The sequence below is a fragment of the Micropterus dolomieu genome, linkage group LG22, assembly GCF_021292245.1.
Source record: "Micropterus dolomieu isolate WLL.071019.BEF.003 ecotype Adirondacks linkage group LG22, ASM2129224v1, whole genome shotgun sequence".
Lineage (NCBI taxonomy): Eukaryota > Metazoa > Chordata > Actinopteri > Centrarchiformes > Centrarchidae > Micropterus > Micropterus dolomieu.
In genome coordinates this window covers 10,051,720-10,079,718 of record NC_060171.1, presented here as the reverse complement: position 1 = coordinate 10,079,718, position 27,999 = coordinate 10,051,720, and the positions used below count along the sequence as shown (strand labels likewise).

At 39.0% G+C, this 27,999-nt stretch overlaps 1 protein-coding gene across 3 annotated transcripts; it reads right to left on the bottom strand.

The window, feature by feature from the left end:
- Nucleotides 1-136: 136 nt before the first annotated feature.
- ptdss2 (phosphatidylserine synthase 2) lies at nt 137-26,658 on the bottom strand. 3 transcript variants are annotated; one of them, XR_006822902.1, is made up of 14 exons: nt 26,414-26,658; nt 25,498-25,854; nt 21,111-21,212; nt 19,017-19,099; nt 16,538-16,605; nt 15,793-15,927; nt 14,986-15,036; nt 14,439-14,552; nt 13,120-13,238; nt 10,996-11,110; nt 9,812-9,957; nt 6,791-6,976; nt 3,072-3,294; nt 137-2,331 (listed from the first exon to the last, which is right to left on the bottom strand). XR_006822902.1 is itself a non-coding variant. In XM_046038387.1 (13 exons), exons 2-13 carry the CDS (start codon nt 25,728-25,730, stop codon nt 3,141-3,143), a joined length of 1,506 nt encoding a protein of 501 aa, XP_045894343.1. In that variant the 5' UTR covers nt 25,731-25,854; nt 26,414-26,658; the 3' UTR covers nt 137-3,140. The 3 variants fall into 3 exon arrangements, 2 of the variants coding, with proteins under 2 accessions (XP_045894343.1, XP_045894344.1); XM_046038387.1 differs by having other exon boundaries at nt 137-3,294; XM_046038388.1 differs by having other exon boundaries at nt 137-3,294; nt 26,537-26,635.
- Between the last annotated feature and the right edge of the window lie 1,341 nt (nt 26,659-27,999).

Genomic DNA, 27,999 nt, shown 5'->3' with positions numbered 1-27,999 from the left:
TCCAGGGAGTAAATTCAACAGAAGTACCATCACAAAGCCACAACAGATGAAACGCTGTTTGTACTTTAAAATTTAATCTTATATTTCTTTACCCCTCTTTGTGACGTGATTTGTTAAAAAATTAAGCAGACTAAAATCAGATTTTCAGTTTATTTTATTGAAAACATTATAAAAGTAAGTAGTGCAGCAGCATATTTCAGTTTGTATGACCTTTAACATCTTCACATTTACACAAACTATGTTGAAAATGGCTTTTACAGCAAGTTGTAAATGATTGAGACAGGAACACCGGGCAGAGACAGTAAGAACACCTACCGCCCCCATGTGGCAAGTGAAACTACACTGAACCCTCAAAACCTTCTGTCCTTTTTGGGGGGGGACCACTTCCTATTTTGTTCTGCAGCTCATTTATGGGTTTAGTTTCTGAATTCACCATTTTGTGATTTCAGATCTGATGTGCAAATTCTTGACTTGGGCTTGTTTAAGTCTTCAGCGATTTCAAATGAAAGCACTTGGACACGGGTACACAATGAATCCCCAGCCCCCATCTAAAAAGCATTTAGTTAAAGGAGGGGGGGTAAGCAAACTTCCCTAACTTCTACAAAAGTTCACAAGTGACAGAATTAGCACAGGACAACAAGTACAAACTTTGAAATATTAGCTACATCGCTTTTAGGGTTTTAAATTTGCACAGCAATCTCTGTGTCCAAAAAAGAAGGTCAAACATGCAAACAGTTGCAGCCTGATTTAGCAGGAGAAACTTCAGTTTAGTGTTTATGGCTAAATAAACTGATACATATAAGCAAACCCTCTCATTTGAACAGCAAATTCTGCTGGATTACCTTCACATGATAATTACTATAGTGACATTTAACATGAGCCTAGGTTAAAACAGGACATTCTGGAGCTAGGTTCACAGATGTCATAATTTGTCAACTATGTAGTATGCAGCCACTGGGACACAATGAGTAGCACACAGAAATTCACAACTCCTTTCTCTGACAGCTACAGGACAAAGACTAAAGCTCTCTGGGAGACATTTTGGGAACAGTGGAAATCCAATCAGACTGGAATGCAAGGGAGTTATTTTCAGTTTTTCCAAGTTGGATTTTTTTTCAACATAATTCTTATTTTCTTGTATCATTATGAAAAGATCAGAACATCTAACTAAGGCTGCAACTAACACTTATTTTCATTATCACTTATTCTGCCTGTTATTTTCTTGACTAACTTTTAACTGTTTTGTCTATAGATAAAAACAAAAATAGAAAAACGGCCATTTTAAGTTTAATAATTTATAACTTGTCTTCAAATTCCATTTGCTTGAAAGAAAGAAAATGAATCGATCACACTAGTTGTGGATAACTTTTGTGTCGACTAATTGACCACATATTTAGACAGACATTTAATGTTAGTGAATTAAGGGAGTTGAGGCCTTTTAAAATGCCTTTATTGCCCAAATATTTTTTTCCCTAGTGGTCTGACCTCCAGGTGTCAGTTTTCTTTTGTAACATAAAACCTGTAAGCTGACATGACTGACCTCGGCGGCTTTGAGAGTCTGCTTTAGTCTAAATGAAAAGGAATTGAAATGAGGCTTAAACGGCTGTTTGGGCATCTCGGATGGTTTGGGTGGCATTTATGGTTTTAGCAAGATTGAGATCTAAGCTTTGGCTTGTTTTCATGTGCAATATGGTAAACCCCACGGAGCTGGAAAAGGTTGGTTCTCCTCCCAAACCAAACCACACCTAAACCTTCATTTCACCCTCTTAAGATAAGGTTGGTTTTCATTTTGTTTCAGCTTATTCAGACACAGCAGAACACACCATTTTAATAAGTTAAATAAAAAACATTTGGCATGAAAGAAATCAAATATTAAATTCATGTTCTGATGTGACTGAATGAGCACAGCTTTATTTACAGTCCTGTTACAGTGGAGGAAAACGGAGTGCAGCTTTCCGCCAGTGTGATTGTCATGGATGTATTCATTTGAGTGCTTCAGATTTCTCAGTACTTCATTTCAAGGAACTTGAGTACAATCTAGTGTTCATCATTTAGTTACCCTAAAGAAAATAACAACAGTGATAACAAAACATCTACAAAAACACCCATACTATATCCAATATATCATGTAGAATATCAGCAGTTAAATACCTAGAATATCGTACAATTTGATTTTTTTTTCTTTACAAACTTGATGTTCTTTTCGAGAACAAAGCATTTGAGGAGAGAAAAGCTTTTACCAGTTTCTCCTCTCCATGTCAGCCTGAGGGAGGTTCCCCAGCAGTGACAAGGACCTCCAAACTCAGTGCTCCCAGGAATAAGAACCCTGATCTGTAAATAAAAAGCTGATATCGAGTCCCATATGTAAACAATGCATCACAAGCTTGGGACCAAATCAAAGAAAAGAGTACTGTCTTAAACGGTCAAAAATGCATGGGAATCAATAGACAAAAAAAGTGTTATTTTAACTTAACATAACAGAAATGTGTGATTAACCATTTAAACTACTGCTTGGCAAGTTTGTGACGAAAATCCCAGGTTGATACTGAACATCTGTTACCTACACCTACAGAAACCCCTCACTGCTCCAAATACTATACTTTCTCATCTGCACAACACCGAGCGAAGCATATTTACAGTGGCGGACACGTTCCTGGTGCTTACCTCTTGTTTTCTACGACAGCTGAGAAAATGAAAACGGCTGTCGATTATTGATCAAGAGTCTATCTATTCTACTTCCCTGGTCGCCTATATCCCTCCTTCCACTACGCTACCTCTCTTTGACTCAGTGTTTTCTTTTTTTCTCCTCATCACCAAACATCCAAAGTAATGTATAAATAACACAAATGTATCTTGCCCTGTGTATAATTCCCCAAATGTTCTTAAAAAATAGAATGAGGTAAATCCCTGTAGTAAGACAATAACTAGACAATGCACCAAATGAAAATTGCCCCTTCCCTCGCCCCTGCTGAATGACTACTTAGTGTGTAGGCACAAATTAAGTCTACATAGCACATACGTGTCCATTTGTGCCTTTGTGTCATGATTCTCCTTCATTTTTCACATCAAACCTTGAACTTCACTCCTCAGCTGCTGCTGGCCGACCGGGTTACGACTCGCGTCCCCCACCACCACCACCTTCAGGACTTCCTCTGCCGCAGAGTCTCGGAGCTGCCATTCAGTTTACTCCGCCCAGACGGGGTGGCTGTGCTGCCGTTGCCCAGGGGACGGTCCCGGTCCGTGGGGACTTCATGTTTGCGTTGACGCGTCTCTTTGTAACGAAGGGTGATGTCACTGTGACAGAGAAGATCGAAGGAAAGGAGACACACTGTAACACCCACTTTTATTGCTCAATGTGTTTTCTCTTGGAGGACCACACTATTTACATAATAAAAGAAATTTCTGAGGTTTTCTATCCATTTCTGAGTTAAATACCAAACATTTTTAAACCTCATCCCAATTTAGCATTTACAAACACTATAAACATTCCTACACTACAGTGTAGTTGTAAGTGTTTTATATATATATTTGTACTATAACTGCTCCTGTGAAGCAAGTGGATGCTGGTGTATAAACAGATAATAAATGACAACATAGTAAAATACAGTTGTAATATTATAAAATAAGTCTTCATAGGAAAATTGTTACTGTACATTAATAAACATAAACATTATAGTGCGTTATAAAACTTTATTCAATGTTTACACAGTTCCTATATAAAGTAAATATGGGGGTTCAAAACAAAACCATGATCATTTTCTAACCGTTCATTCAAAAACTATAGTCCACGTGATGCTGTGAAAGCGTGTGAAGACTAATGGGAGATTTAATACTGACAAAATAATCACTGTTATCTTTGTTAAAATGGTAATCAGAATATGGATAGAAACCGTCAGTGCCATATTTCAGGTCTGAAGACAGCTTGTTAGAAAACCCAATGTGTTACTTAAGCTAGTATCAGAAAGTACTGCAGATTGGAGCAGGACTCAGACCCTTTATATGCCACCTAAACGCTTTTAAATTTGAAGTATCTGCAGGTAAGTAACCTGTTTTAGTGTGTTTCGGTATGTTCCTTAGTTGAAATAACCCATGAGCCTTGACATTATACAAGAACGATTTTATTTGTTGAAACAGTACTCTGAGGCTGCTGGTAACCAGGGTTGGGCCCATGTGGCCAAAAATGTCACGATAAAAACATTTCATATCATTCTATATCAATATTTATCACGATAAATGTCAAATCATTATTTCAAGATTAAAGGCTGATTTTTTTCTCCTTAGTGAAAATTGAAGAAACCAGATGTGGTTAAACTTTTGTTTATGACAAACACTTGATGCCAAACAGTGGATCACTTAACAAATCTGAGGTAGAACATTCAAAACAATTATGATAAAATTTTTTCAACAAATATGATCAGTAAATCTTTTTCCAGTCCCTTTTCCTCAACAAAATAAATATTTTAATAGAAAAATTAAGCGCTAATTTGTCCATGATTCAAATTAATTAAACCAAATATTTATTGACAATATATTGAACATTAATTATAATGTTATCGAGGAAAATTATATCCTTTAACGGTCGTGTCTAGCACACTTAGTGGCAGAGCACCAAAACTCTTTAATGTCTACAGAGGTGAAGTGAAACATCCCAACAATACTCACCTTAGTCTGCTGATGCAGTATGCAGTGTATTAGATGAGGGAGAGGGGCATGACACACCTGAACTTGTACAACTGGGTCAAATGGTATTTGCCGATAATTACTACAGCCGTCTGTTTGTTTTAAGCTGCTCGGAGTGGTGGAAGAGTTGGGTTTGTTGCAGCAGCCTAGAGACGATTCTCACAATGACAGTCAAGTATGTATACCGTATATACATACCTTTCTCCAAAAAAAACAAACAAAAAAAAACAATCTAAAATACTATTTTAGGGCAATGCTAACAGATTTGTAACAAAACAAACAAAATAAGGTTAAAACTATTTGCAAATACAATTTCACCCAGGTCTATAAAATGGCATGCTTTAGTGTCTGGTGTCCTTGATGCACTGTAGTGTATGACTGGAAGAGGTGCACTATGAGAAGTGATGAAGCGGATCTCATTGGCTCTCATCAGCTGATGGTCAGCTCGGTCGGAGGAGCCAGGCATGCTGATTGGAACGTAGTGTGTGTGTGGTGTGCAGACAGTTCCTCTGGGTTTCACTCAATGAGCCCTTGTGTCTCCTGTCTATCACATCTACAGCGGCAGCACAAACTGGCTGTTTCTGTATCACTTTACTGACTGCCACTGGGAATAAAAACGATGTAAAGGGAAGTGCTAAAAATAAAGATGACAAAAATTCACCACAGCAAAAACAACTAAAAAGTGTCATGCAGGAGAAGGATCCATGGGGAGTAATATCTTTAATGTCTAGATGATCCCAATGATCTTCTGAATATAATTATGGATCCAAACAGTGATGTATTAGAGAGGAAATAAAACAAAATACAACACTGCTGATAGGAGGGAGTGAACGGGCAAAGTGCTTCTCTCCTATACCTACCTCACAGGACATGGACATTACTGCATTACTGCTGAGCATGAGCAGAAAGGAGTTTAAGAGGGAAGGAGAAAGGGAAGGTGGATGGGGGAGGGGGGAGAAAATAGACGAGAAGCTTAACATGCTGGGGCATGGCTACACTTAACAGAAGGTGAATCAAACCAAAAATAAGCTTAAATATATATCGCTGCATGAGGTCATGAGGAAGAAGAAAATCAAATACAGGGCCTATTGATAAAAAGTCTCATTAAATGGGGGTCACACGCACATTAAAATCGTTTTTGTGAAATTAAATAGATTATTGTGTGTAATCAAACTGTCAAAGCCTGTGTTACCTGCCTGCAAAACAGCAGCAGCCTAGCTGAACTGATTGTTTGGAATCTTTAGTGTGAGCTAAAAATGACTATATTTAAAAGTAACCTTCTAACAAACCCCTCTACTCTTCTTTTGTCTGTATTAGGGCTGAACGATTTTGGGAATAGATCTAATTGTGATTTTTCTGCCAGATATTGCAATTGCGATTCAATTTTCGATTTATTTATTTATTTTTTAAGTTTAGCTTAAGTTCAACATTCACTGCCAGTCTATTTCTGATTAAAGCCGTGTCAAGCAGCACAGAGCAGATGAACCGGGCAGGAAGTCAGACACTGAACGTCATAGAGAATCCGGTAAAAATAAAACCCCCTGCTGCAAATGCTCGCTTCCTGTGTCTGTTCGGCTGACGCCATTATCCCGTTTTTCTCCAGTTTTGTTTGTTGTTGTAAAGTGTACACGCCCCATGCCCGGAGGATGACACAACATACTGAATTTTAAAATCTATCAGATGCGCTGTATAATTAACCTACATTTAATCACCGTCTTCACGATTAGCTAATCACGTTCTTTCAAATCTCAATTTCAATTTGAAAACGATTAATCGTTCAACCCTGGTCTGCAACCCTATTTTTTTTTTTTTTTCCACCTAATCAAAGAACACGCTTTTGCATGGCGATTTTAATCTCCACTAACAAATCAGCTGAAAAATAAATCTGCATTACTACATTTTATAGTTGCAGACCATTTTCTATTCTACTTTCTTTTTTTTTTTTTTTTTTTAAATAATCAAAAATAATTTCTTTACCCGAATGAGCACAGGGTTTATTTATTTTAGGAATCCGTCTTTAAAATAGCTTTTTGATCAATGTTGCCTTAATTCCAAACCTAAACCAATTCACACCCCATCGCCCTGCCCAGTAACCCACCCCACTTCTTACCGGATGAAGAACCGCCACAGCGTCCAGGTAAAGATGAGGAGGATTCCTAAAAACCAGCACTGCATGATGAAGAAGGGGATGGGCAGCATGATAGTGTTGGGATCATACTTGACCACTATGAGGAACTCTGTCACTGTGATTGCTGCCACCAGCCACGCCTGCTGGCCAAGCTTCTTGTGGAACTTCCTGATGGGAAATGAAAAAAGGGGTTGTTATGGAAAAGTAATAAAACTGGGAGGATGTTTCAACTGTTTATAGGTAAACTTGTGACTTGAACGATCCTAAAAATACACATAATTTCATAATGGTACTCAAGGTCAGTGTGACTCATACAGCTGCATTAAAAGCTTTCTACACAATTTTCTATATACATAAATGTAAATAGCAGCACAGCAAACACATAATGTAAAGCTGATTGGTAGTATTTCAGGGTTCTCACTCTTTTTAGAGATAATTTCCCAGGACTTTTCCAGTGATGATCTAGCTTGTATGACAGACAGGTCTCATGTCATACACCAATATGTTCATTTCTTACGAAGTCTGATTTTAAAGATGGGAATTTAATCACCACTTCCTATTCATTCACCCAACTTTCTCAACAAAACACATTTAAAACCATTACTCCTAGCCAGAGTTCAACCACAAACCTTTGCAGGCAAATTAAGCTAGCAAGCATGTCAGCTTCAGCAACTGAACCAAAAATGTTTACCAATTTAACATTATTCAACTTTTTAAGACAAGTTGAGAAGAAAACATTAAACTATAACCTAATTAAGCCAGCAGTGACTAATATTCACCTTTGAAGGATAATGCAACTTCCATTATTAAGAGTTTCAATCCCTTGAATTAATGTCATCCAACCTTTGCTACCATGTGACATGACTCTTGGGGGTGTTCACAACAAAGCAACAACATAATTTTCCAGGTTTTCCAGGATGTGTGGGAACCCTGTTTTTGTAAGCATTTTCCTCCATTGCTAACTGAAACCAAGTCACTATGATATAGCAAGTTGCACTGGATTGTTTTTGCTGTTCTGATATGAATTTCTGATTCTGAATAACAAAGACGAGTGCTAGTGTGTGTGACAATGGAGAACTTTCATCAAAGATGCCCTTAAAGAAATGACTGCTGAAAAAGCATTGTCAATTGTTAAAGGCAATGCAATAGTGCTTGGATACTTGTCAAACAGCAATGCTTGCTTTCTGTAAGCGGATGTGATAAGAGGCTTACACTATCGGTCAGGTAAATATACTCCGTAAGCTGCTCTTGAGGGTTTGCCAATAACAACCTGCATACTGGTGCAAGTAGGCATAAGCTGTGTTTCGACCAAAGGAACTATACCCCAGAACTACATTACATTAATTAATTTAGCTGACGCTTTTATCCAAAGCGACTTACTTGCTATACATGTCAGAGGTTGCACGCCTCTGGAGCAACTAGGGGCTAAGTGTCTTGCTCAGAGACACAATGGTGGATGGGTCACAGTGGAGGATTGAACCAGGGTCTCTCACACCAAAGGCAGGCGTCTTATCCATTGCTCCATCACCACCCCGGGACTAGGAACCTTTGGAGGAACTCACTGTTTTTCCACCGGAGGGACCAGGGTCTAAATGTAGTTCTGGGGTCTTCATTTTACCCCCTAAAAAGTCCCTGCTCGGGGGGGTATTACTTTCCGAAAGTACCGGTACTTTGGGGTGGTGGGGCTGGCTTTAACTGGAGAACGTCGGCTGTTTGTCTGCTACTGCTCCTCTCTTTTCCACCAGTGTTTGCAAACAAATAAATCACAACCAACAGTAAGAGAGCCACACAAGTCTCACCAACGTCGCCTGAGTTCGAATCAGCATTAAATGTGTTGCTGGGAAACCGCAGCTAGTGTGCAGCTGTGTGTTTACAGTGAACAGCTGATGGAGCTAAATACTGGGTCCTGAGTTGTTGTTTTAAGTTTTCATCAGTCAGGAGGTTTTCCCACAGAGCTGAAGTCGGTCTCCTCCTCTCCAAAACAAGCGGAACAGCTGAATACAGCAGGTAATAAAGCTCGTTAAACATCCCGTTCCTCCGACGCTCAGGCGACACAGACGTGATGCTGCAGCTGATCTGCAGCTCGTCTGCTAGAAATGTTTTAATAACCTTCCAAACTGTCGCAATTTTATTTTTGTGTTGCTTTCTCTGCGTTGGAGTTATTTTAAGAACTTTATGGCTTTATCCAGTTTGTTGTTAACAAACTTTATTGTGTGTCTCTTCATTATAACTCCCACACAAAAAAGCTGCTTTAATGGTCAAACACAGCCTGTAGTTTTTCATTATATTCCATCAAATCTGATGTTCATTTATAAATGTTTCTCATGGATCGTGGTTACAAATGATGATGCCTGTGCATGGCTTTCTACAGCCAGGCATACAGCCTAAGTCAGCTGGTTAATTTGTCTAATCTTCGCAGGTCTTTAGACCACGGTGGAAACGCACACAACAGTGGGCTGAAGGAACCTCTTAGTTCCTTGAAATGAGATCTGGGGACTTAAAAGTCCCCGGTACTTTTGCTCGAACGGGGGCTATAGTGGTAAAGGCCTTTGTTGATTTCTCTCTTAACACAGAACTGGAAATCTGAATTTTAAGGGCTTAAGAAATAACCAGCACAGACTGAACGCCCATATACCGTAACTGTCAGCGAAATATTCCTTTACAGGACAGCCAACAACTTTATGGAATATAATATATGATTTTGACCAACAGTTTCATTGATCCTTAAAAGATTAAGTTACCTTTAACTGCAGTGTTACTTCTTGTTCATTTTGTTTCTGCTTGGCATCACTATCCTTTCTGACATTTAGAAAGCAGCAAACACTAAATACTGTGATACAAAAATACTTGAATAACAGCCACAGCAGATTACAGCCATGTTTTGAATCAGTACTCTAGACAATGTATGGTTTTACTCACTCTACTTGTACATGTGATCAACCTAAGAACCCAAACAACCTTGCTGCAGCTACCACCAGTCAACTTCATTAAGCTGCTACTCACGGGTCATCCATGAAGTCGTAGATTTCCCTCATAGCTACGCCTCCCACGTTGACAAAGAAGACCAAGCGAAGCAGCACCAGGTAGTGTTCAGGAGGCATCCACAGCACAAACTTCAGGTAGAAGGTGTTCAGCTCCGCTAGGAGGAACTGGGAAGGGAGGAGATAATATAACACGTCTTAATTTAGGACTTAGAATATAATAAATTGAAGATGACTGAAAAGGACGGCACTTATGCCCTGCCTTGTGGGTGGTGGCTCATCATGTTTTGATATATTAATACAAATGAATGTTATTAAAGTAAGACAGTTACTATTATTTACAGTATAAGTTCATCAGATTATTTCCCAAATATAATTGATTATTTAAAATAATATTTAAATGACAAATACAGACTCCTTGGTTTGAAAATGAATGGTAAAAAGGGAATATGTATGGGGACTGGAATGGTATGACGGTGAAACTTTTTGCAATCTCTTCCTTAACCTCTTGAGTGTGTGTGCTTGGTTGTGGCTCATGGCAGAAAACATTTAGGTAAACATTTTTGTAAAGTAGCTTAAAGTTTCCTTCCAGACACACTTTAAAGTATGTAAAAAAAACAAAACAACAACTCTGCTATGGTTAATATTTTGTTTAACATTTTTTAAACAAAATTGTAAGTGTAGTTACCATCTTTTATTTGTTTAGCTTGTTAGCTTGTAACTGGCAGTAATAAGTGGTTGTGAATAATACCTGTCACAATGTGAACGCACTGTAACAATATTACATAGCAGATAGTGGGAGGAAGCTCCAGAGTTTGGTTTCCATCCAAAAACTGCACACTCTATGCACACTCTTACGTCTGTTGTTAAAACTTTCACTAAATCTAACTTGCCCGGGGTACTGATATATGAATATCAGATTTTAGGGAAGTGTACAGACATCTCCCCCCTGGAGTAGAGGAATTTGTAAACAACCCTCTAGTGACAAACTTTGCACATACAAGTCAGTAAAGTCAAGGTCTGACATTTCAGGGAGCATCTCTTTAGGGGATCTTTAAGTAATGTCAACTCATTCCTGGCAGTGAAGAGTTTGTGAAGACATCCATAATCAGAGTATATGTTTAGTTTAATATTTTTTATTTTATTGTAATCACCATTACACCCCAAGCCCCTCTTTCATGTCAGTACAAACGGGATATTTCTTACCATAAAGATGATGCCTAACACAGCAAGCCAGCGCTGAACTGTTGAAGCAGGCTTCCACTCAAACTTCACCCAACTGTATGGTGTGAACTGAAATGCTATACGCTTTATCTTCCCCCTGGGAGTGACACAGCAGAGCTACAGTTACAAATACGTACATTTGTTATAATTACATTGCTTAGACAGGGTACCCCCAGGATTCTCAAAGTTAAATTTAAGACTTTTTAAGACCTTTTTAATACCTCCTAGGAGAATTTAATACCAACTTCACTGCCGTCTGTATGAATTTTAAGCCCGAGAAAATTATTTACAAAGTTACATGAATTTAATAAAACTTATTATAATACATTAATATTTAACACACTATAGCTTTTTGGGGTGTGTTTGTACTTTGAAATGAATCAAGGACGTCACTTTGTGTTGAAAAGTGGTGGGGACATAGGGGTTCAAATTAGGGGTGTGACGATATACTTAGCTCACATGCATGATTTACAATATTGGTAAGATATTTTAACACTATTTTGATGAAATATTCAATGCTGAAATATATAAATGGGGGTCTCCTAGAAAATTGTGAGCACTAAACACTCCTGCATTCTGTAGACATTTTCTGCACCAATTTATGGTAGAATTTTTATCTTTTTTTTTTTTTTATATAAAGTGATTCAGATGTCAATGCAAAAAGAATATAATGCAGTACTCAGCAGGTTGTTTTTTAGCTTAAGAAACTTTTTTTTGGACAATGCACATTTGTTTCTTCTATATTTAAATGGCATTGCAGGTTTTCTTATTGTGCAAATACACCTTTCTCAAGTATTTTTTTTTATTTGGTATTTGGTTTTTTTTTAACATTTCTTGTTTCAAGCCATTTTTCAGAACATATTTAACAAATGCTTCAAAAAAAGTGATGGAAACATGTCCCCAGTATCCCCAGTGTAAATTACACCTATGAAATCAATCCAATATTTGTGCACTAAGAACTCTTAAGGTGTGAAATCAAAAATAAGAAATTGTGCAGTATGAGTTGTTACAATTAGTTAAACCTTGGCTAGATATGGTAATGTAATTTAATGTGATTTTTCATCCTGTTCGTTTGTGCATCTTGAGGCTGTTTGAAATATTGGCTTGAAAGCAGCAGGGATAAGGAGTTGGGCTACAGTTTGTTTTTTCCTCGTCCTGGTGATCAGCACATCTGGGTAATGTAAGTTTAATGTGCGTTAGCATGTCGGATGTTTCCATTCACATAACGTTACACTACAACTGTGGTGCAACGCCGACACACACAGACACGGTCCTCATACACAACTGCCTCTCCGTTGCTGTTATAACCTTCACTGACCAGGAACCTACAGCTCCACTGTTTCATTAGTGCTCGCCATAGTGTTAGCGCCACTGTCCTCAGCCTCAACCGCCACTTGTCCATGTCTCTTGCTTTCTGAATTGACACTTTCCCATTATCAGGCAACAAGCTAGCGTTAGCTTGTTAGTAGCACGTCAGAGACATTTTGTTTTCTTTCCTAACTGACTAATTCGCCCAGAGCTGGATGCCGGAGCTCGTGCACCGCCAAAACGCCACAGTCCAGAGCGTAAAGCTAAATACTGACGTAAACAGTAATGTTACCTGTACTGCCGTATAACATCAGAGTCACACCAAACGGAGTAAATTATAAAGTCACGCACATAAAAAGTGTTTATTTATGACGTTATGGCATTTATTTAATCCTATGAAAGGACAAGATACTTTTAAAGGCCTTATTTTTGGAATATGAATTTTAAGACTTTTTAATATTTTTAAGACCCCACGGGTACCCTGTTATAATGTAAGCGCCAATATTGCTGTACTTATAATATTGGTACTGTAATTAACAGAGGAAATACCACCCCCTAATTCATGTTATTTCAAGTGTTAAAAAAAAAAAAAAAGTCATGTCAAAAACTCTATATTTTTAAACATTAACATTATACTTATATCTGTCACAGAGAATCAGTGTGGAGAACTTAATATATTTGAAAAAACATTTGCACAATTTAATGTGGTCTTAGTTCTATAAGAGTAGAGTTGGTTAATAAACCAAATCCCATTTTAAAAGGCAGTTGTTTCCATTGATTAAGTGTGTTAAACCATACTTGTATGTAGGAATGTTCCACAGGCCCTGCCACTGATAGGGCTTCATTGACAACCAGGCCAGGGTCTTCATGCCACAGTAGATTCCCAGACCATTACACACCAACACATCCATGATCCACTAGAGAGAGGGAGAGAAAGATAAACAATTTTATCAAAAGGGTTAAATTTTTTTTTTTATTTTAAAAAGGTCAAACAAAGCTCCTACACAACTGTCATCCACCAACACAAGAGTGGACCTTTTCTTAGGACTGTGTGGGTGTGTACAGATTGTGCTCAACTGACATCTCCTTGACATACTTCTTCGTTTTTCCTTTTGTTTGCAGCATAGGGGGAGGAAAAACTCAAATTTAACATTCTTTTGACACAAGGGAGTTTGCTGTCCTTAAAGAAAAACTGAAACCTTAAACCTAAAAAAAATGTTTGTCAGACAGACTTAAATGAAAACAATGCCTCGTGTACATCAACTGAGGCACCATAACCTTTTGTTTTCAGAATTCTCTCTATTTAATGTAAATATATTTACATTCTATTATGTATACACTTGTACTGTAATTCATATTTACTGTAAATAAGTAGTTGTTTGTGTAGCAGCTTAAAAAAAAAAAATCTATTATGTTGCCTCATTGCTTTCTAATGGTGTTTGAAGGATTGTCCCTGCTATCACTTGTGTTGCTTAGACCACCTAGGTTCCCCCTGGTATAATCTAAGGTTCTTATGATACAAACAAATGACCACTCATTGCTTAATACACAGCTGGCACCCGGATAAACCAAAATCACAATGCTTCCTTAACTCTTCATGCGAGATACTGCTCCAATGTGCTGCAGAGCAACAGCTCAGAAGTATAGTGACCTTTGCGGACTGGAGTGAATTCAGCACGTCGAGTTTAGCACTCTGTCTAATAGCTACAATCTTCACAGTCTCGTTCGCTGTACCCCAACCCTCCAATGTCTGCAAATGGTCAACAATATCATGTATATTATTTCAGTTCTTTAGTTGAGTACACTGTCAGCACAGACGTTCTGTTAAATTTGCTGTCTCTAATGATCAATTTCTAACTGGAAACACACCACAGCAAGGTGTAGACCAGAGTGAACTTTAATGCAGGTCCATCAACAATTAAAACAACTCAGATGAAGTCAAGACAACTGAAAACGTTTGGTAAACAAAGCATGGTGTACTGACAAGTTAAGCAGTATCTTCTTTTATGTGCTGAGACCTTTTAAAAATGTAGCATTTTTAAATCTAATTTGTTTTGAGGGCCTGCCTGCTAATTCTTAGTTAAGCAAGTGACACGAGCAGTAATATGTATACGTACATGGTCCCACCAACACTCTGAGAAGTTAGGTAACTGGTGCTCCAGGCTGTATTCCAGGAACTCAAACATGACACTGATTATCATACACATCCACCAATCGCGAATCATCAGAGTCTGTGGAAGAAAACAGAGCAAAAGGGGAGGGGGAGGAGTAGGAGGAGGAGAATGGAGTGGAGTGGGAGGAGGTGAGAAACATGCAAATACAATAGAGCGCACTGTCAGTATGTTACAATTATGATTGCAATCTTAGTCAGATTTGTGAAGATTTCTTGCTCTTCAATATATTTAAATGTCATCTGTAATCATTGGCTAATAAATTATTGTCATTCCCTATATGCCAACATGACTGCAACAAATAAGCTTTATCATGTTTTGTGCACATGCTCAACTGCTTTCATGAAGCATAATTCTGCTTAGATTGGGCAGAGGAAATGGTATCAGATCATTCTTTAAACCATCATAGGACAGTAACAGAACAGTTGAAGTCTGTCAATTTGCGCACACAGGTGTACAGAATTCAGTTTTGTTCAGCCTACTCCATACCTACCTTGATATACCATCCCAGGAAGTGAGCTGGAACAAAGCCATCCATTTTATCCTGTAGAGACAAATTAATGTGTTGATTTAACAACAAGTTTTCTGTTTGTTATGTTAAACATCACCCTAACACACCTTCGCCATTTATTATATGCACTTGAGCTAAGCTTCTTTCAAGCTAAACTTTAGCTTGAAAGAAGCTTAGCTCAAGTGCATGTCACTTGTGAAATGCTGTATGACAAAATACAAAGCATGACATACTGTAGTATCGTATTGTCTCTGATGTAATTAAGCATAAGAAAACTAAAACATATCCATTAAACTCTGTTATTTTTCACGCAAAAAATGACAACCCAATTCCCTGGCTTCAGCTTCTCAAAAGTGAGGATTTGATGCATTTTTTGATGAGTCACATAGGATAGTTTTGGACACACCCAAAACCAGTTCTCCACTGTGTGTTCTATAGCAAAGTATAGTTCAACCACATGCTTCTACTGACAGGCTATAATCTGCACCACTAGACACAATCTTCTGGATCCAGTCAGGACACAGCCATACTAACTTTGTGTTTGTGAGAATGTATTAGAGAGAAAGTATAGGAGTGTGTGTGAGAATGTACGAGGGAAAGAAAGAGGGAAAGAGAGGATTCTGTTCATTTCCCATTAATGCAGAAGGTTGTGTGCAGACGCGTTAAGCCTGCCACACTATCTGAGATCTGGGTCACATACAGGTTTTCATAACTGAAACAAACGTGGGCAGGATGACTGGAGGATAAATAAATAATAAAATGATAATAAAATAAAACAAATAGTCTCACCCAGATGTTGTGGAAGGGGTCGGTGGTGTTGCCTGGGTCGTACATGAGGCAGTTTCCTCCATAGTCACGCTCAGGGAGGGGTACCCCAAGCTTGGGGTCAATGTACTTCATGAACTGTCGTCCATCGTGCACCGTCTGGATAACGAGGTTTAGAGAAGTAAAGAAACATTAATGGAGGCTTTCACTAAGCTACACTTTTCATTTTCATTGCACGAGTAAAGAATGTAGATGGCTTAAGTATTTCAACTCCTTTTTGTACAGTGTCTAGTCCTGATTAAGATACAGAATGTCAGCTGTAAAGTACTTCTATTTTAAAGGGTCTGGCTCAGTGACAGACATTTTAATTAAACTGGGAGAGCGCAAAGAGGCTTCCAGGGTTCAAGATGAAGGAGGATCACAGCAGAAAAAGTAGATCAGAGCAGATTTCAAACAACAAACTCTGCCAGTGTTTTGGCCTGGTATTAAGATGCCTTTATGAATGCCACCACATGTTTTTCTAAGGATGTAGCTACTTTGCTTTGTTTTGGTTTGTGGACACTACACAATCCAAGATTTAAGCTCTGATGCCTTGTTCTTTGGGTGGAGACTGTGACATCAAAATCAAGAGAGAACATCAAGAGAAAGATGGGCATGTGGTATAATTGCCATACTTTTCTGTGATGCTATATTGATTTCCCTTACGCAATGAATGTTTTAATGTGAGCGTTTCGGCCCATCAAGGCGTCAGTTTGATCAGCACACCAACCTGAAACAGGATGAAGATGAGGAACAGCTCGTAGACGACAGTGACACAAAGCCAGAACCGCCAATAAGCTACAGAGAGAGAGAGAGAGAGAGAGAAAAGTGACGGTGAGAGTTGTAGCAATAAGCTTCATTGGACATCTGTGCGCTACTTTCAAAAAAAGAAAACATGTTGTCTGACATCTGGCAATAATGACTTCAGCTTTAGCTTCTCGTTGTTTTTAAGGGGGCACCAAAGATTATGTACATGTTATGCTGTCCGAATAGAATCAGAGTGATAGTTTAGTTTCTGTTGAGTACCAGTATGTCTCTCCAAGTCACAATACCTTGCTGACATTCTTAAGTACAACATTTTTATACAGCTTCTTTCAGTTTAAGCACGTTTCATTCAACACTCCATGAAGAAGTTTAATGCTAGGTTATGCCATGTTAACTTCTGTTCCCACCCTGATTTTGATATTAGTCTTTCCCCGGATCCTGTCTTTTGGTCAAAGACATCTACGCAAAACACATGACACTGGACATGATGAGCTGCTAGGGGTGCATGCATAAGTGCTAAATCAAATCATGACTGTAAGATCTGTTTACTATTACCAAGGATACAGTGAAATTCAGTTGAGTACTACAGCCAGAGGGATTGCAAAAGATAATCTGGTTTCCATTAAAGTTCAGTTTTAAGTCACATGCAAGGACTATTAGTGGCTGTGTTAAAAGCCTAAAGCTATTGTAGCTGCACCTGGTAATAAATGTCCCACAAAGGGATTACAATCAGCTGTCACTGTTATTGTAATTTCTTGTGAATTGTTGTGTATGAGCTCAGTTTGCTGCGACACTCCCCGCCAGTGATCCAGGTTGTTAATCTGAAAGTCCCCCTGGGTCTTTTCCCACGATATGCACATGTGGAGCCTCAACTGAACTGCAACAAAAGGTAAACAACAACTGAGTCTACTTGGCCTGCTGAACAGTTCAGGAAGTATAACACAGTCAATACAAACAAAACTCCCTTTTCTTTCTATCCACAAAAGGAGGAGGCAAGAAGGCACAAGTAATGCAACAACTGCAGCACAAATTCCTGCCCGGCCACTTCACGCCTTGACAATTAACTCATTCAGTGTGTGTCTCCATGTGACCTCCAAGCTGTTACCGTCCTCCCTTCCTTCATTTCCATTAAGTGGGAAACATATTGCGCAAGAGATGAGTTTTCTGCATGAATGACCTATAATAGCAAACTGCACTGTTTAAACAGAAGCGTCGCTTTATAGTGTGAAGTACATTTTAAAAAAAGGTTTTATTAACATAGTGTCACAGTAAGGCTAATACACGCAGCCACACCAAAAATGGTACAACATACAATATATCACCGCCTAAACAGTCTGATGAAACATTTCAATACATAGCTGATGCTTTTAGCAAATAACATTAAACTTAAAAGTACTGAAGCACTAATGATGCAGACTTATATCAACAATTAAAAGGTTCTATACATGAGATTCTGAACAATAATATAGCAGCCGACAACTATTTACTACGTAAAGATAGCAGTAACGGCGTCCTGAGCAGAAAATTTGGTTGGTGATTATTGGAACAGTGGAAAGACTAACAAAGACAACACAGCATCTGAGCTGGACCATAGCTGAACAGACAAGTGTAGCAGAAATGAACGCTCAGTCACATATTTACATATTGTAACATTGTTAAGAATTTTACCCAATAAAAGTAAGCCTGCGACCCATTATGGGTCCCGACCCTAAGTTTGGGAAACATGGCTCTAAGGGATCAGATTGGGCCTTACCCATGCCAAGAAAGCACCCTACCTCCTTTCAAGTTCTTCTTTTACTCAGATGTCTACTTTATTTTGACTATTACATTTAGCTATCCATTGTGTGTATTGATTCACAGCACTCAGATGATCTTTATTTCATATTAGAAGTCAATAGGAGATTATTGATGGAATTTGTGGTAACTGCTATCAGGTCCTGAAGCCACAATCAATATGCCATTAAGTCAGACTCAACACCTGGGCTTCTCCTGACAGTAGCATGCTATTTAAACAGCATAATTGTCAGTTACTGTAATGACAGATATCCTTAAAATATATCAGTTTGTAAACAAGTGCCTTTTGATGCTTATGGGCTATTCATATGTATCTATGAACAGCCCATAAGCATCAATAAACGCAACACTTTTGTTTTTGCCCCATCTTAACTAATCTTAAATTTGTAACAGGGCAAACATATATATTTTATTCAGAGTGGAATAAAGCTTTGCATCTCTGCAAAAGCTTGACCTACTCAAATTCTTTTTCAGTTTGACCGGCATTGCACAAGATATATGACGATGTTCTGTAACTTTTAAAAATGGAAATAGACAGCATTGCTTTGACTGAGATACATGCCACGAAGAAGATCTAAATGTTGCCCTAAAACTATGAAAAGCAGATTTAGAAAACGTTAGATAGTTTGTGATCAATGTTCTATTCTTACCTGGATGAGGTCTGGAGAAGGGTCCATCTTTGGCTTGTGTCACTCCAAAACAGAGGAACACCAGGATGCTTGCCACAATCCCCCTACCGGACCACAAGTGTCAACACAGAAAAACGCAATTTAAGTTTATGGTATACTATAGAAGAGTCCAGGGGCTGGTTTATGTGTGGCTTCCATTACTGTGGTGGTACTGAACATATTAACGACGAAAGTGAAAGCAAATATGTTTGAGTAAATCACGATTGACAGTCGCTTCCTCCGACAAAAAACATCACTTCTGTCCGAACTCCACAGTCTGGATATGAAAGTTTAGTGTAATGTATTAAACCCAGTTTAATTATTTATCAAACTCCATGACTCCTTGCCTCATAATCAGAAGAAATGAATCATTTAATAAAAATCTGAAACACACAATACTTAAAAGTAGATTTTCGGCTAGGAAATGTAGTAAAAAACTAACAGGCATGTGGAATAGCGACTCACCACCTTCCCCATGTGGGATGATCACAGCATGCCGCTCAAAACATGAGGCTTTAACAATAACGGAGATTTAGGAAAATGAAATTAATTTCATGAAGCAGAGACTTGTGGCTGTCACTTTCACTTTTCTTTCAAAAGTGTCAGCTTGTTGCTGGACCAGCTGATAACAACACAGCCCAGAAAAGAAGCCTAACTGTCTGTTCAAACTGGACTCACGTTAATTGAGTAAATGAGGACATATAAATTTTACAGCAACTACAAGGTTTTCCTAGTAGTTTTTTGGCAAAAAACTGGCTGTAAAATGTATAATTTTGTAAAAGTGGCCTTTTATTGTGGCCAGCCTAAGGCACACCTGTGCAATACCCATGCTGTCTGATCAGCATCTTGATTTGCCACACCTGTGAGGTGGATGGATTATCTCGGCAAAGGAGAAGTGCTCACTAACACAAGTTTTGACAGCTTTGTGAACAATATTTGAGAGAAATAGGCCTTTTGTGTACATAGAGAAAGTCTCAAGATCTTTGAATTTATAATTTTGTTCAGTGTATTTATATAGATCAACGTGCATTGCTCCTGAAAATAAATTAGAAAATGAATGAAAATAAGACCCTGCTCTGCAGAATTAGAACACTAGTAGAGCATTCCTCTTTATTTGTGCCACAAATAAAATAGCAACACCCACAGTAGCCACTGCACGGTCCACGCGCAAACAGACAGCACATTTGTCAGCATTTTGACATGTTTAAATAAAATCACCCAAAAGATTAACACGTAAGGTGACTATTTTGCTGTTTTTGAGAAGCACAGACTAGTCAGTACAGTCACCACTAAGCTTCCAGCACCACCAATGTCAATGACCGGGCACTAATAAAGGAACTGGATCACACCTCAGTCATTTTGCAAGTCTCAATGCTTCAGTAAATGTAAATTTCACTGTGTTGAAGGCATAAAACCTACTTGTGAATCTTAATCTAATCAAATAGTAATCTGGTGTTCATGCTCTTTCTTTTCATGATCATCAGGGTTTTATTTTTCTGTGAACAGTTAAATTTGACCTTGAAAGAGGGCCAGCTCGACTCAAGGTAAATGCTACTGAAAAAGGATATGATTCAATGGGAAACAATGAATTATGCACCTCACATGTGTTGCTGTGTGAAAACTAAAAAGTGTGTACTCCTTATTGGCTAGTTTTGTTATGTGACCTAGTCATCAGACTTTAAATAGCAATGTGACGTGAGCCACAAAAGGTTGACACACACACACACACACATACAATTGCTTTTTTTCTTATGTTTCACACAAAGAAAAAAATCAACTGTAATCTGCTGGCTCCTCAGTAAAACATCATCATTGGACTAACAGAGCGCTACATGAAGACAAAGGTTATATGGTTATTAGGTATAAAGGTTATAAGGGGCACAATATTAGAATGAAGCCTGAAATGATCAGTGTTGCTGACTACTAATAAAACAAGTTTTCTGTCAAGAGAAACAGCTGCTAAAATTATTATTTCAAACTTCAGTCTAATCAAAAGATTTCTTTGGGCTGCCTGCTGGGTTTTGCAAGTTTTTGGCATTGAGGACACTGAGGAAGTCACGTGTGCAGCCTACTGACCTCTTAGTGTTGTAGGCCGTGTCCTGGGGGGTCTCTTCCAACAGCGTAACATAGACCAGAGCACAGGTCAGAATGAACAGCACTGTCACAGTATGTGCTCGCCTGCAGAGAAAGAGGGAGAGAAGCGACACACAGAGGGAGATTAACAACATTTGTAAAGAGGAAAATTCAAGAAAAGCCAGAGAGCAAAAGATCCACTGATGCTGTATGACGCCACCAAGGGAGAATGATTAGCAATATTAACGCAATATGGGGTGGTGATGGAGCAGTGGACAAGACACATGCCTTTGGTGTGAGAGACCCGGGTTCAATTCCCCACTGTGACACATCCACTAATGTGTCCCTGGTGCTCCAGAGGCGTGCAACCTCTGACATACTTAGCAATTGTAAGTCACTTTGGATAAAAGCGTCAGCTAAATTAATAAAATATAAATATAAATTGAGTTGAGAACACATCAGTGATCACTAAACAATGTGTCTTTAAAAAAGCTTTTAAACATCTGTCTTTAAAAAAGCTTTTAAACATCCTGTGCTTGTGAGCGGAAAAATCTTTGTCTCTAATAATCAGCAGTAAATATATTGAAAGGAGTGGAGAAATTTCTATTGGGAAATGGGGTTACTTTGGCTGTCAACAATTACAAAAGGGGTGTGCAACCAACAAAACAAAACAAAAAATACATAATGAGGTATGGATTTTAGGACCAAATGCCAGCCATAGGCTCATATCTCCATCATCAGACAGCAGGGAATGAACCTTGGCCTTTGTCATACAATAGTTTGACACTAATGGTTCAGATATATTGTACATCCACGCCATGTGTAGGATTTATCTCAGGGGGCAAAGTATAGTAGTTATTGACTTACTGACAAGAGTTACAAGAACATTCCAGTATGGATAAAGGATTAAGCACTTGAATGGTCTTGCTGACAAGGACATAATCGCCAGAGTCAGTTCAAATATTTAATATTACTTTAAACTTAATACTAGTGAATGCTCTGATTGATCAGACAGCCAATTTTAATTATTATTTGGGATGTCTAAAAAGGCAATCCACAGGATCAGGGTCGATCAAAGCACTTTTAAATGCTTGACCTATTGTCAATCTTGTGTTTGTTTGCTTAGGCTACCCCAGCTGTCAAAAACACTCCATTGAGCTCAGTTAAAACACTGGCACCAAACAGCATTGTGAGCGAGTGACCTGCAGGTGAACTGTGAAGCTCACTGTGAAGTAAATAAACAGCCGCCAGCAGTTTCAATTAACCCAGTGATATGACAATGCATACCAATGAGTACTGCGGGCAGTACTACTCCAGGTAAAGAAAACGACAAAAAGACATTTTCTTGAACTTGAGCAACATGTTGCAGGAGTACAATCCCTCTAAACTATTGCTGAACGTCAGTGTCTTGCTTCACAATGCAGTAGAGGCTGACATTTTTTCTTCTACTAGACAGCACCTGTCAAGCATCAAACAACAAAGTGGTCGCTACCCATACAGGGTTAAGCCTAGTTCACACTACATGATTTTTATCCCAATTTGCCAAGCTCAAACTACGCTTAAACATAAACCCAACATCCCCGAGCATGCTCAGTGACATTTGCCTGACACAGAGACATACAAAGCAGCCATGGAGTTGTTTCAGCACAAATTCACTTTCCATGTTTACTGCCAATACGGAAAATGTTACCCGTTTTAAAAGTTCTGGGACAGCAATCGAGGTCAGTGGCACAGAGGCATTAGCTATATCAGTCTGTAGAACAAACAGTGGTCTCCTCAGTGAAAATATAAAACAACACCTTATTATTTAAGAGTACTTAATATTACAATAGAGCAATGGCTTAAAAAAGCTTATTTTGTATTGAGGCTACTGCTGTCATCTGTCAAACTAAAGAACGTCACCCCCTCTGCCAGCCATTCGGCTCAGAGTCAGAGTCACAGAGACGGCTGTCATGTGTTTTTCACCCTGTTTCACCTTCTTATCCAACCTGTTTGGCAGGAGACACAGAGGAGGACCTGGTTTCTCCCTTGCGTGACAACAACACAACACCACTGCGAGTGAAAAGGCGCAACAGAAATACCAGCCTGGTGCAAATGAGAAGAAAGAAATTTACCACTAAGATTGAGGAAGAGCATCTAGGAAAAAACAGCCCAATGCCCAATCAGAGCATAGCCTAATGTTGTCCTGAGGCTGACTGTAGAGTTAAAATAGGCTTGACAAATACAGTTTGTGACTGTGCCAAGCTTAAAAACAAAGTGACCCTATTTAATACAATAGGCTTGATTGTCAGTTTCATGTATTTGGCCACAGCTGCCTCTGGTTTCCATGATCACAGTTTGTTATAAATCACAGAATATCAGGCCTTGTGACACTTTGATAACATTAAATTCTGTTTTGAGCACAGTTCTTCAAAATACATTTAGAAATAAAACTTTTCCAAGACATTGTCAGTAGTCAAAATGTACAAATCACACTCAGAAGTCTCTGAGAGTTGAGTAGGGAAAGATTTTAAGTGCCAGCAGAAAATTTTGCTTCATCGGGCTGAGTTCTATATAAGGTCTATCCAAGCTGTTCCTCTTTTCTTAGGGAAAAAAAACACTTCCAATTCCAATTTGTACTAATAATAATAATAATTTAACAACGACACCAAGGTGCCACAATCAGACAGTTCTTTGGTATATCTCTTTAACACGTGGGAGTCTTCAACAACACAGCCAGTGTGCTTCTGTACTGACTCCATGATCAGAAAATCACCACAAGCAACCAACTTCTTCACTTCCACTTTTCAATGCTGGAGTGTCGTTTGCTGAACCTCCAATTTCTTCGCTGTTATCACAAGTCAGCTCTTAAAAATTGTTCATCATGGTTTAATTTGAGGTAGTGGTTAGTATTAGAGCATTTCTGCAAAATATTAACTTCTAAATATTATTCACAGCTAACTTTATGTAATGTAATGGATATACATTTCTGATGACTTAAGACAGGAGATTAATATGCTACACATTCAGTGACATGTATTCTGTGCCTTTTTCATTCTTGTTTTCAATGTGTTTATACATGCAGTATTAGCTCATACATATCCAGAATGCCACATGATTCACGAGGGCCACAGGTTTCCAAGTTGACCACAAGCTAAACAGTTACAAAGCCATTCTTCATTATCGGTTCTCTGTTATAACAGGCTGGGAGTGCCAACAAACTACTGTGAGGCCAAATTCCTTAACAGCAATCACATAAATCACAAGCAGTATTAACCAGAGCTGGCCATTTTGTGACTAAACTGAGCTAGCGTCAAGCCTGCACTAAACCCTACTTTGATGCTTTGATGCAATATTCAGAAGGCTGTGTGTTGAAACAGTTTTATAGTTAAGTATTAATTCGACTTCATGGCCATTTTTGAGGCTGTAGTTTGTAGCGCTGTTGAATTACACTGTATAAACAAAGCAGTGTTTCTAGTATGTACCCTAACTTATAAATGGGATGGCCATTTATTAGAAACCCCTCTACATCCTACAGGATGCTGGTCTACTTTAATGACATGAATAGACAAAAGCATCTAAGCACCTTAGTTCCTGTTAATGCCTCCAGTATAAGAATAACAGGAAACCTGAATGTCAAGGCTGTAACATAGCAATGAGAAAGCGTACCAGTCTCCTCTGGTGCCGAGGATATTGGATAGCTTAGCAGATTCTTACTGCCTTTGCTTTACAGGCAAAGCACAGCTTTACACACAAAGCAGAGATGAGACACACATACATTTACCCAGGCTCAAATATTCCTGGAGGGACAGGTTGAAGGGCCATTAAAGATGGCAGCAGAACAGAATGTCACTTTGCCCCAATAACACCTGCACCTTGCACATGTCAGCACGCTCAGCCTGTGTGTGTGCGCATGTGTGTCAGTTGGTGCATACAAAACTCAATCCTCCAGTTAACCGCATGGACAGAATATCTGTCTTGACTTCAAGTCTGTTATGAATCTCTTTCTGCTGAAGGTGCAGGGAGGGATATTAGCTATTGACTTATCAACAACAAGCTCTGAGCTTGGATGTGCACTGTAAGCATTTATGACATGCCGACAAACATTAGCAGAGGACATCATTTTACATGTGAACAATTTCGCCAGAACACATTTCAGCTTGACCTCAGACTTAATTTTTAAAAAAACTACAAGGTTACAGTGTTTGTTGTGATTATGGAGGTCACTGTCTTTCAGTTCACCTTGAACCCTATAACACACGCTGTTGTCACCAAACACGTGCATTTTCGACAAGGACTGTGAATTCGAAGTATTTTCATGCAGTGCCTGTCAAAACACCCCGATCACTTCAGATGCTGCAGCGTTCAGTATTTGACATTTGTATGGTTGACATTGTCGGAACGCACTCACCAGAAAAAGGTGTTGGTCCCGTCGTCATAGACTTCGCACTCCGTGTTTCTCCGGTGCAGGCTCTCCTTGGAGGGCTGCTTCATCACATTAACTTTGATCTGTGCGCTCTGGTGCGGACTGTCCTGCTCGAGGGAGCCGTTCTTGTCCTGCTCGGCAGCGGACGCGGTTGTGGCGCACTTGCCGGTAGCGCTGATCGCGGCCACACCGCTTTTCTTCGACTCGGGCTTGGTCATGGCTCTACCCACCAACAGCCCCCCGTACTTCTTTAAACTGGTCTTGTGCGGTCTGGTTTATCCCTGGGCTCTGCTCCTGTGTACGGTCATCAGCGTCAGCCCCACCCAAGTGACTGCCAGCATCCTGGGGTGGTCGGAGGAAATTAACGTTAACGTTACTGAAACGATACAGGGGAGCGCAGAGAATAACCTGATAAGCACGTTCTGCGGGTGTTTCACCTGCTGAGTCTGGAGCACCACCGAGCACGGCAAAGACGTGCAGACGTGTAACGTTAACGTTATAGTTATATAAAAGTGCAAGTTATGCAAGCTATGACTACTTCTCAGACACCTAAGTTACTTATATCAAAGCCTGTCTACAAAAACGAACGGGGCAAGACTGTTAGATGCCAGTAAATGCGACATCTACGGGTATTTAATTCATGTCTATGAGGTGGTAAACAAATCTCAGTAACGTTAGCTGCACTGCGACAAGTAATTGATGTCAGACAGCTTGGCTAACTGCGTTAGCTATTTTTGTGACAATTTGACCTTGCTAATAACAAGGCTAACTGACACGCTTGTTACCCAACATAGCACCAGCTTTACTAGAGACGGTGTTTTACCATTAATGAGTTAGAAACTGTCTTTACGTTAGCTATTCGGGATGGTGTTGCCGTTACATTTAAGCTATCGTCACTTACCAGTTGAATTTATGGTATTAACGTTACTGACTGGATCCCGGTTTTAGGAGCTGCTAGCGCTACATCAGTACAAACGCTTAAAATCCGTTTTATTAGTAGAAAGAAAAACAATTTAGCGGTAACCTGTGCCACACTGCGCCTGGAGACTGCGTCTACTGTAGCAAAAAACGAGAAACCGCTCAGACTACAGACTGCAAGCGACTCTCCAGACGTACACATCACATGGACGTTAGTCTGCTTGGTGTTAAGCTAACAACGGCAACAATAGCAATCCGGTCTATGATTTTCACAATGAGAGCCAGTCACATAGTCACGCCTCAGTATGATTTTATTTTGAAATCATAATCTTGAACTCGGAACTCTTACGTCTGCAACTTTCTGCAATGTTGTAACATACCCTATCTGGCGGGTTTAGCTGAGGATCATCTGTTTATACGCTTTGTTCAGCGTTCACAGTTGATGAGTTAATGATAAAGATTTGAAATCATACAAATAACTTCACCACAGTGTGCCGTTGGAGTGGCTACAACAACAAAAATACGTGCTATCAAAAACAGTTTCAGTACAACATGTTTTGGGCATAGACTGTATATAAAAAGGTTTTGTGTCATTTGTATGTCGTCACTTCCGTTCAGCTACAATTCAGACGTCATTAGCCATGATAAACAATGACGGTCTAATAGTTGATTAACTAGTTAATTATCACAATTTTGCTGTGGAAGAAAGTCAAAGTGCTTGATGGGCAAGACAAGTCAAGGATTGCTCAATAAAAACTTTTACTTTTTTTTAAATAAAACATTTGTATGTCTTTTAATGATATATAAATCACTTTATAGCTCATCAATAAACATTGATTAAAAAAAATACTTTAGCGTTGCCAGGTTGTAAAAAGCCCCTTCATCCTTGTTTTTCTATAAAAAAAAAACATGCTTAGGGGGTTTTCACTTTTTCATTTTTCCAGAAGATAGTAGTGAAATTGGTCATTAAAGATGGCGTCCTGATAAATTAAAGCAGGTGTCATTCTTGAAGAGCACAAACACCATTCCATGTTTCACAACCTGGCAACTTGCTGGTTTATTAAGGACTTACTGATATATTTACAGCATGAAACCATCAATAAAGCTATTCATTATATTATTACACCCTTTACAAAGTTTGTTTTCTTTCTCAAAACTAAAGGTTTATAGCACTATAGCACTGTCTGTACATCACTTATTTACTTACAAAATCTAGAAATTCAAAGGCTTATTTTTAATCAAAGATGCAGAAGATCTAATCTCTGTCAGCCAGTGTGGCGTAAACTCACCCAACGGTTCAACAGCTTTATTTGTTCACAGATGGAACAATCTGGAAACCTCAGGCCTACAGCTGCTTTTTGTTCTACAGTCCAACAACAGTGAGAGAAGATTTGAGGAGCTTTCCAAGCAGTCACTGTTAGGCAATTACAACCTTTGCTTAGGCTGCATCACCAAGTTTGTCTTGTCAAAGATCCATTCAGAAGATTATCCTCGAGACTTCAGTTTCAAGATGGGAAAAATCGCTCTGCTGACAACACATGGTAAAACCACCCTTATCTCTCTCTCTTT

Coding starts and splice junctions, on each gene's coding strand:
- ptdss2 (XM_046038387.1), bottom strand. CDS start 25,730: ATGACCAAGCCCGAGTCGAAGAAAAGCGGTGTGGCCGCGATCAGCGCT. Junction 15,037..15,792: donor ACCCCTTCCACAACATCTGG/GTGAGACTATTT, acceptor TTGTCTCTACAG/GATAAAATGGATGGCTTTGT. Junction 6,977..9,811: donor TACGACTTCATGGATGACCC/GTGAGTAGCAGC, acceptor ATTTCCCATCAG/GAAGTTCCACAAGAAGCTTG.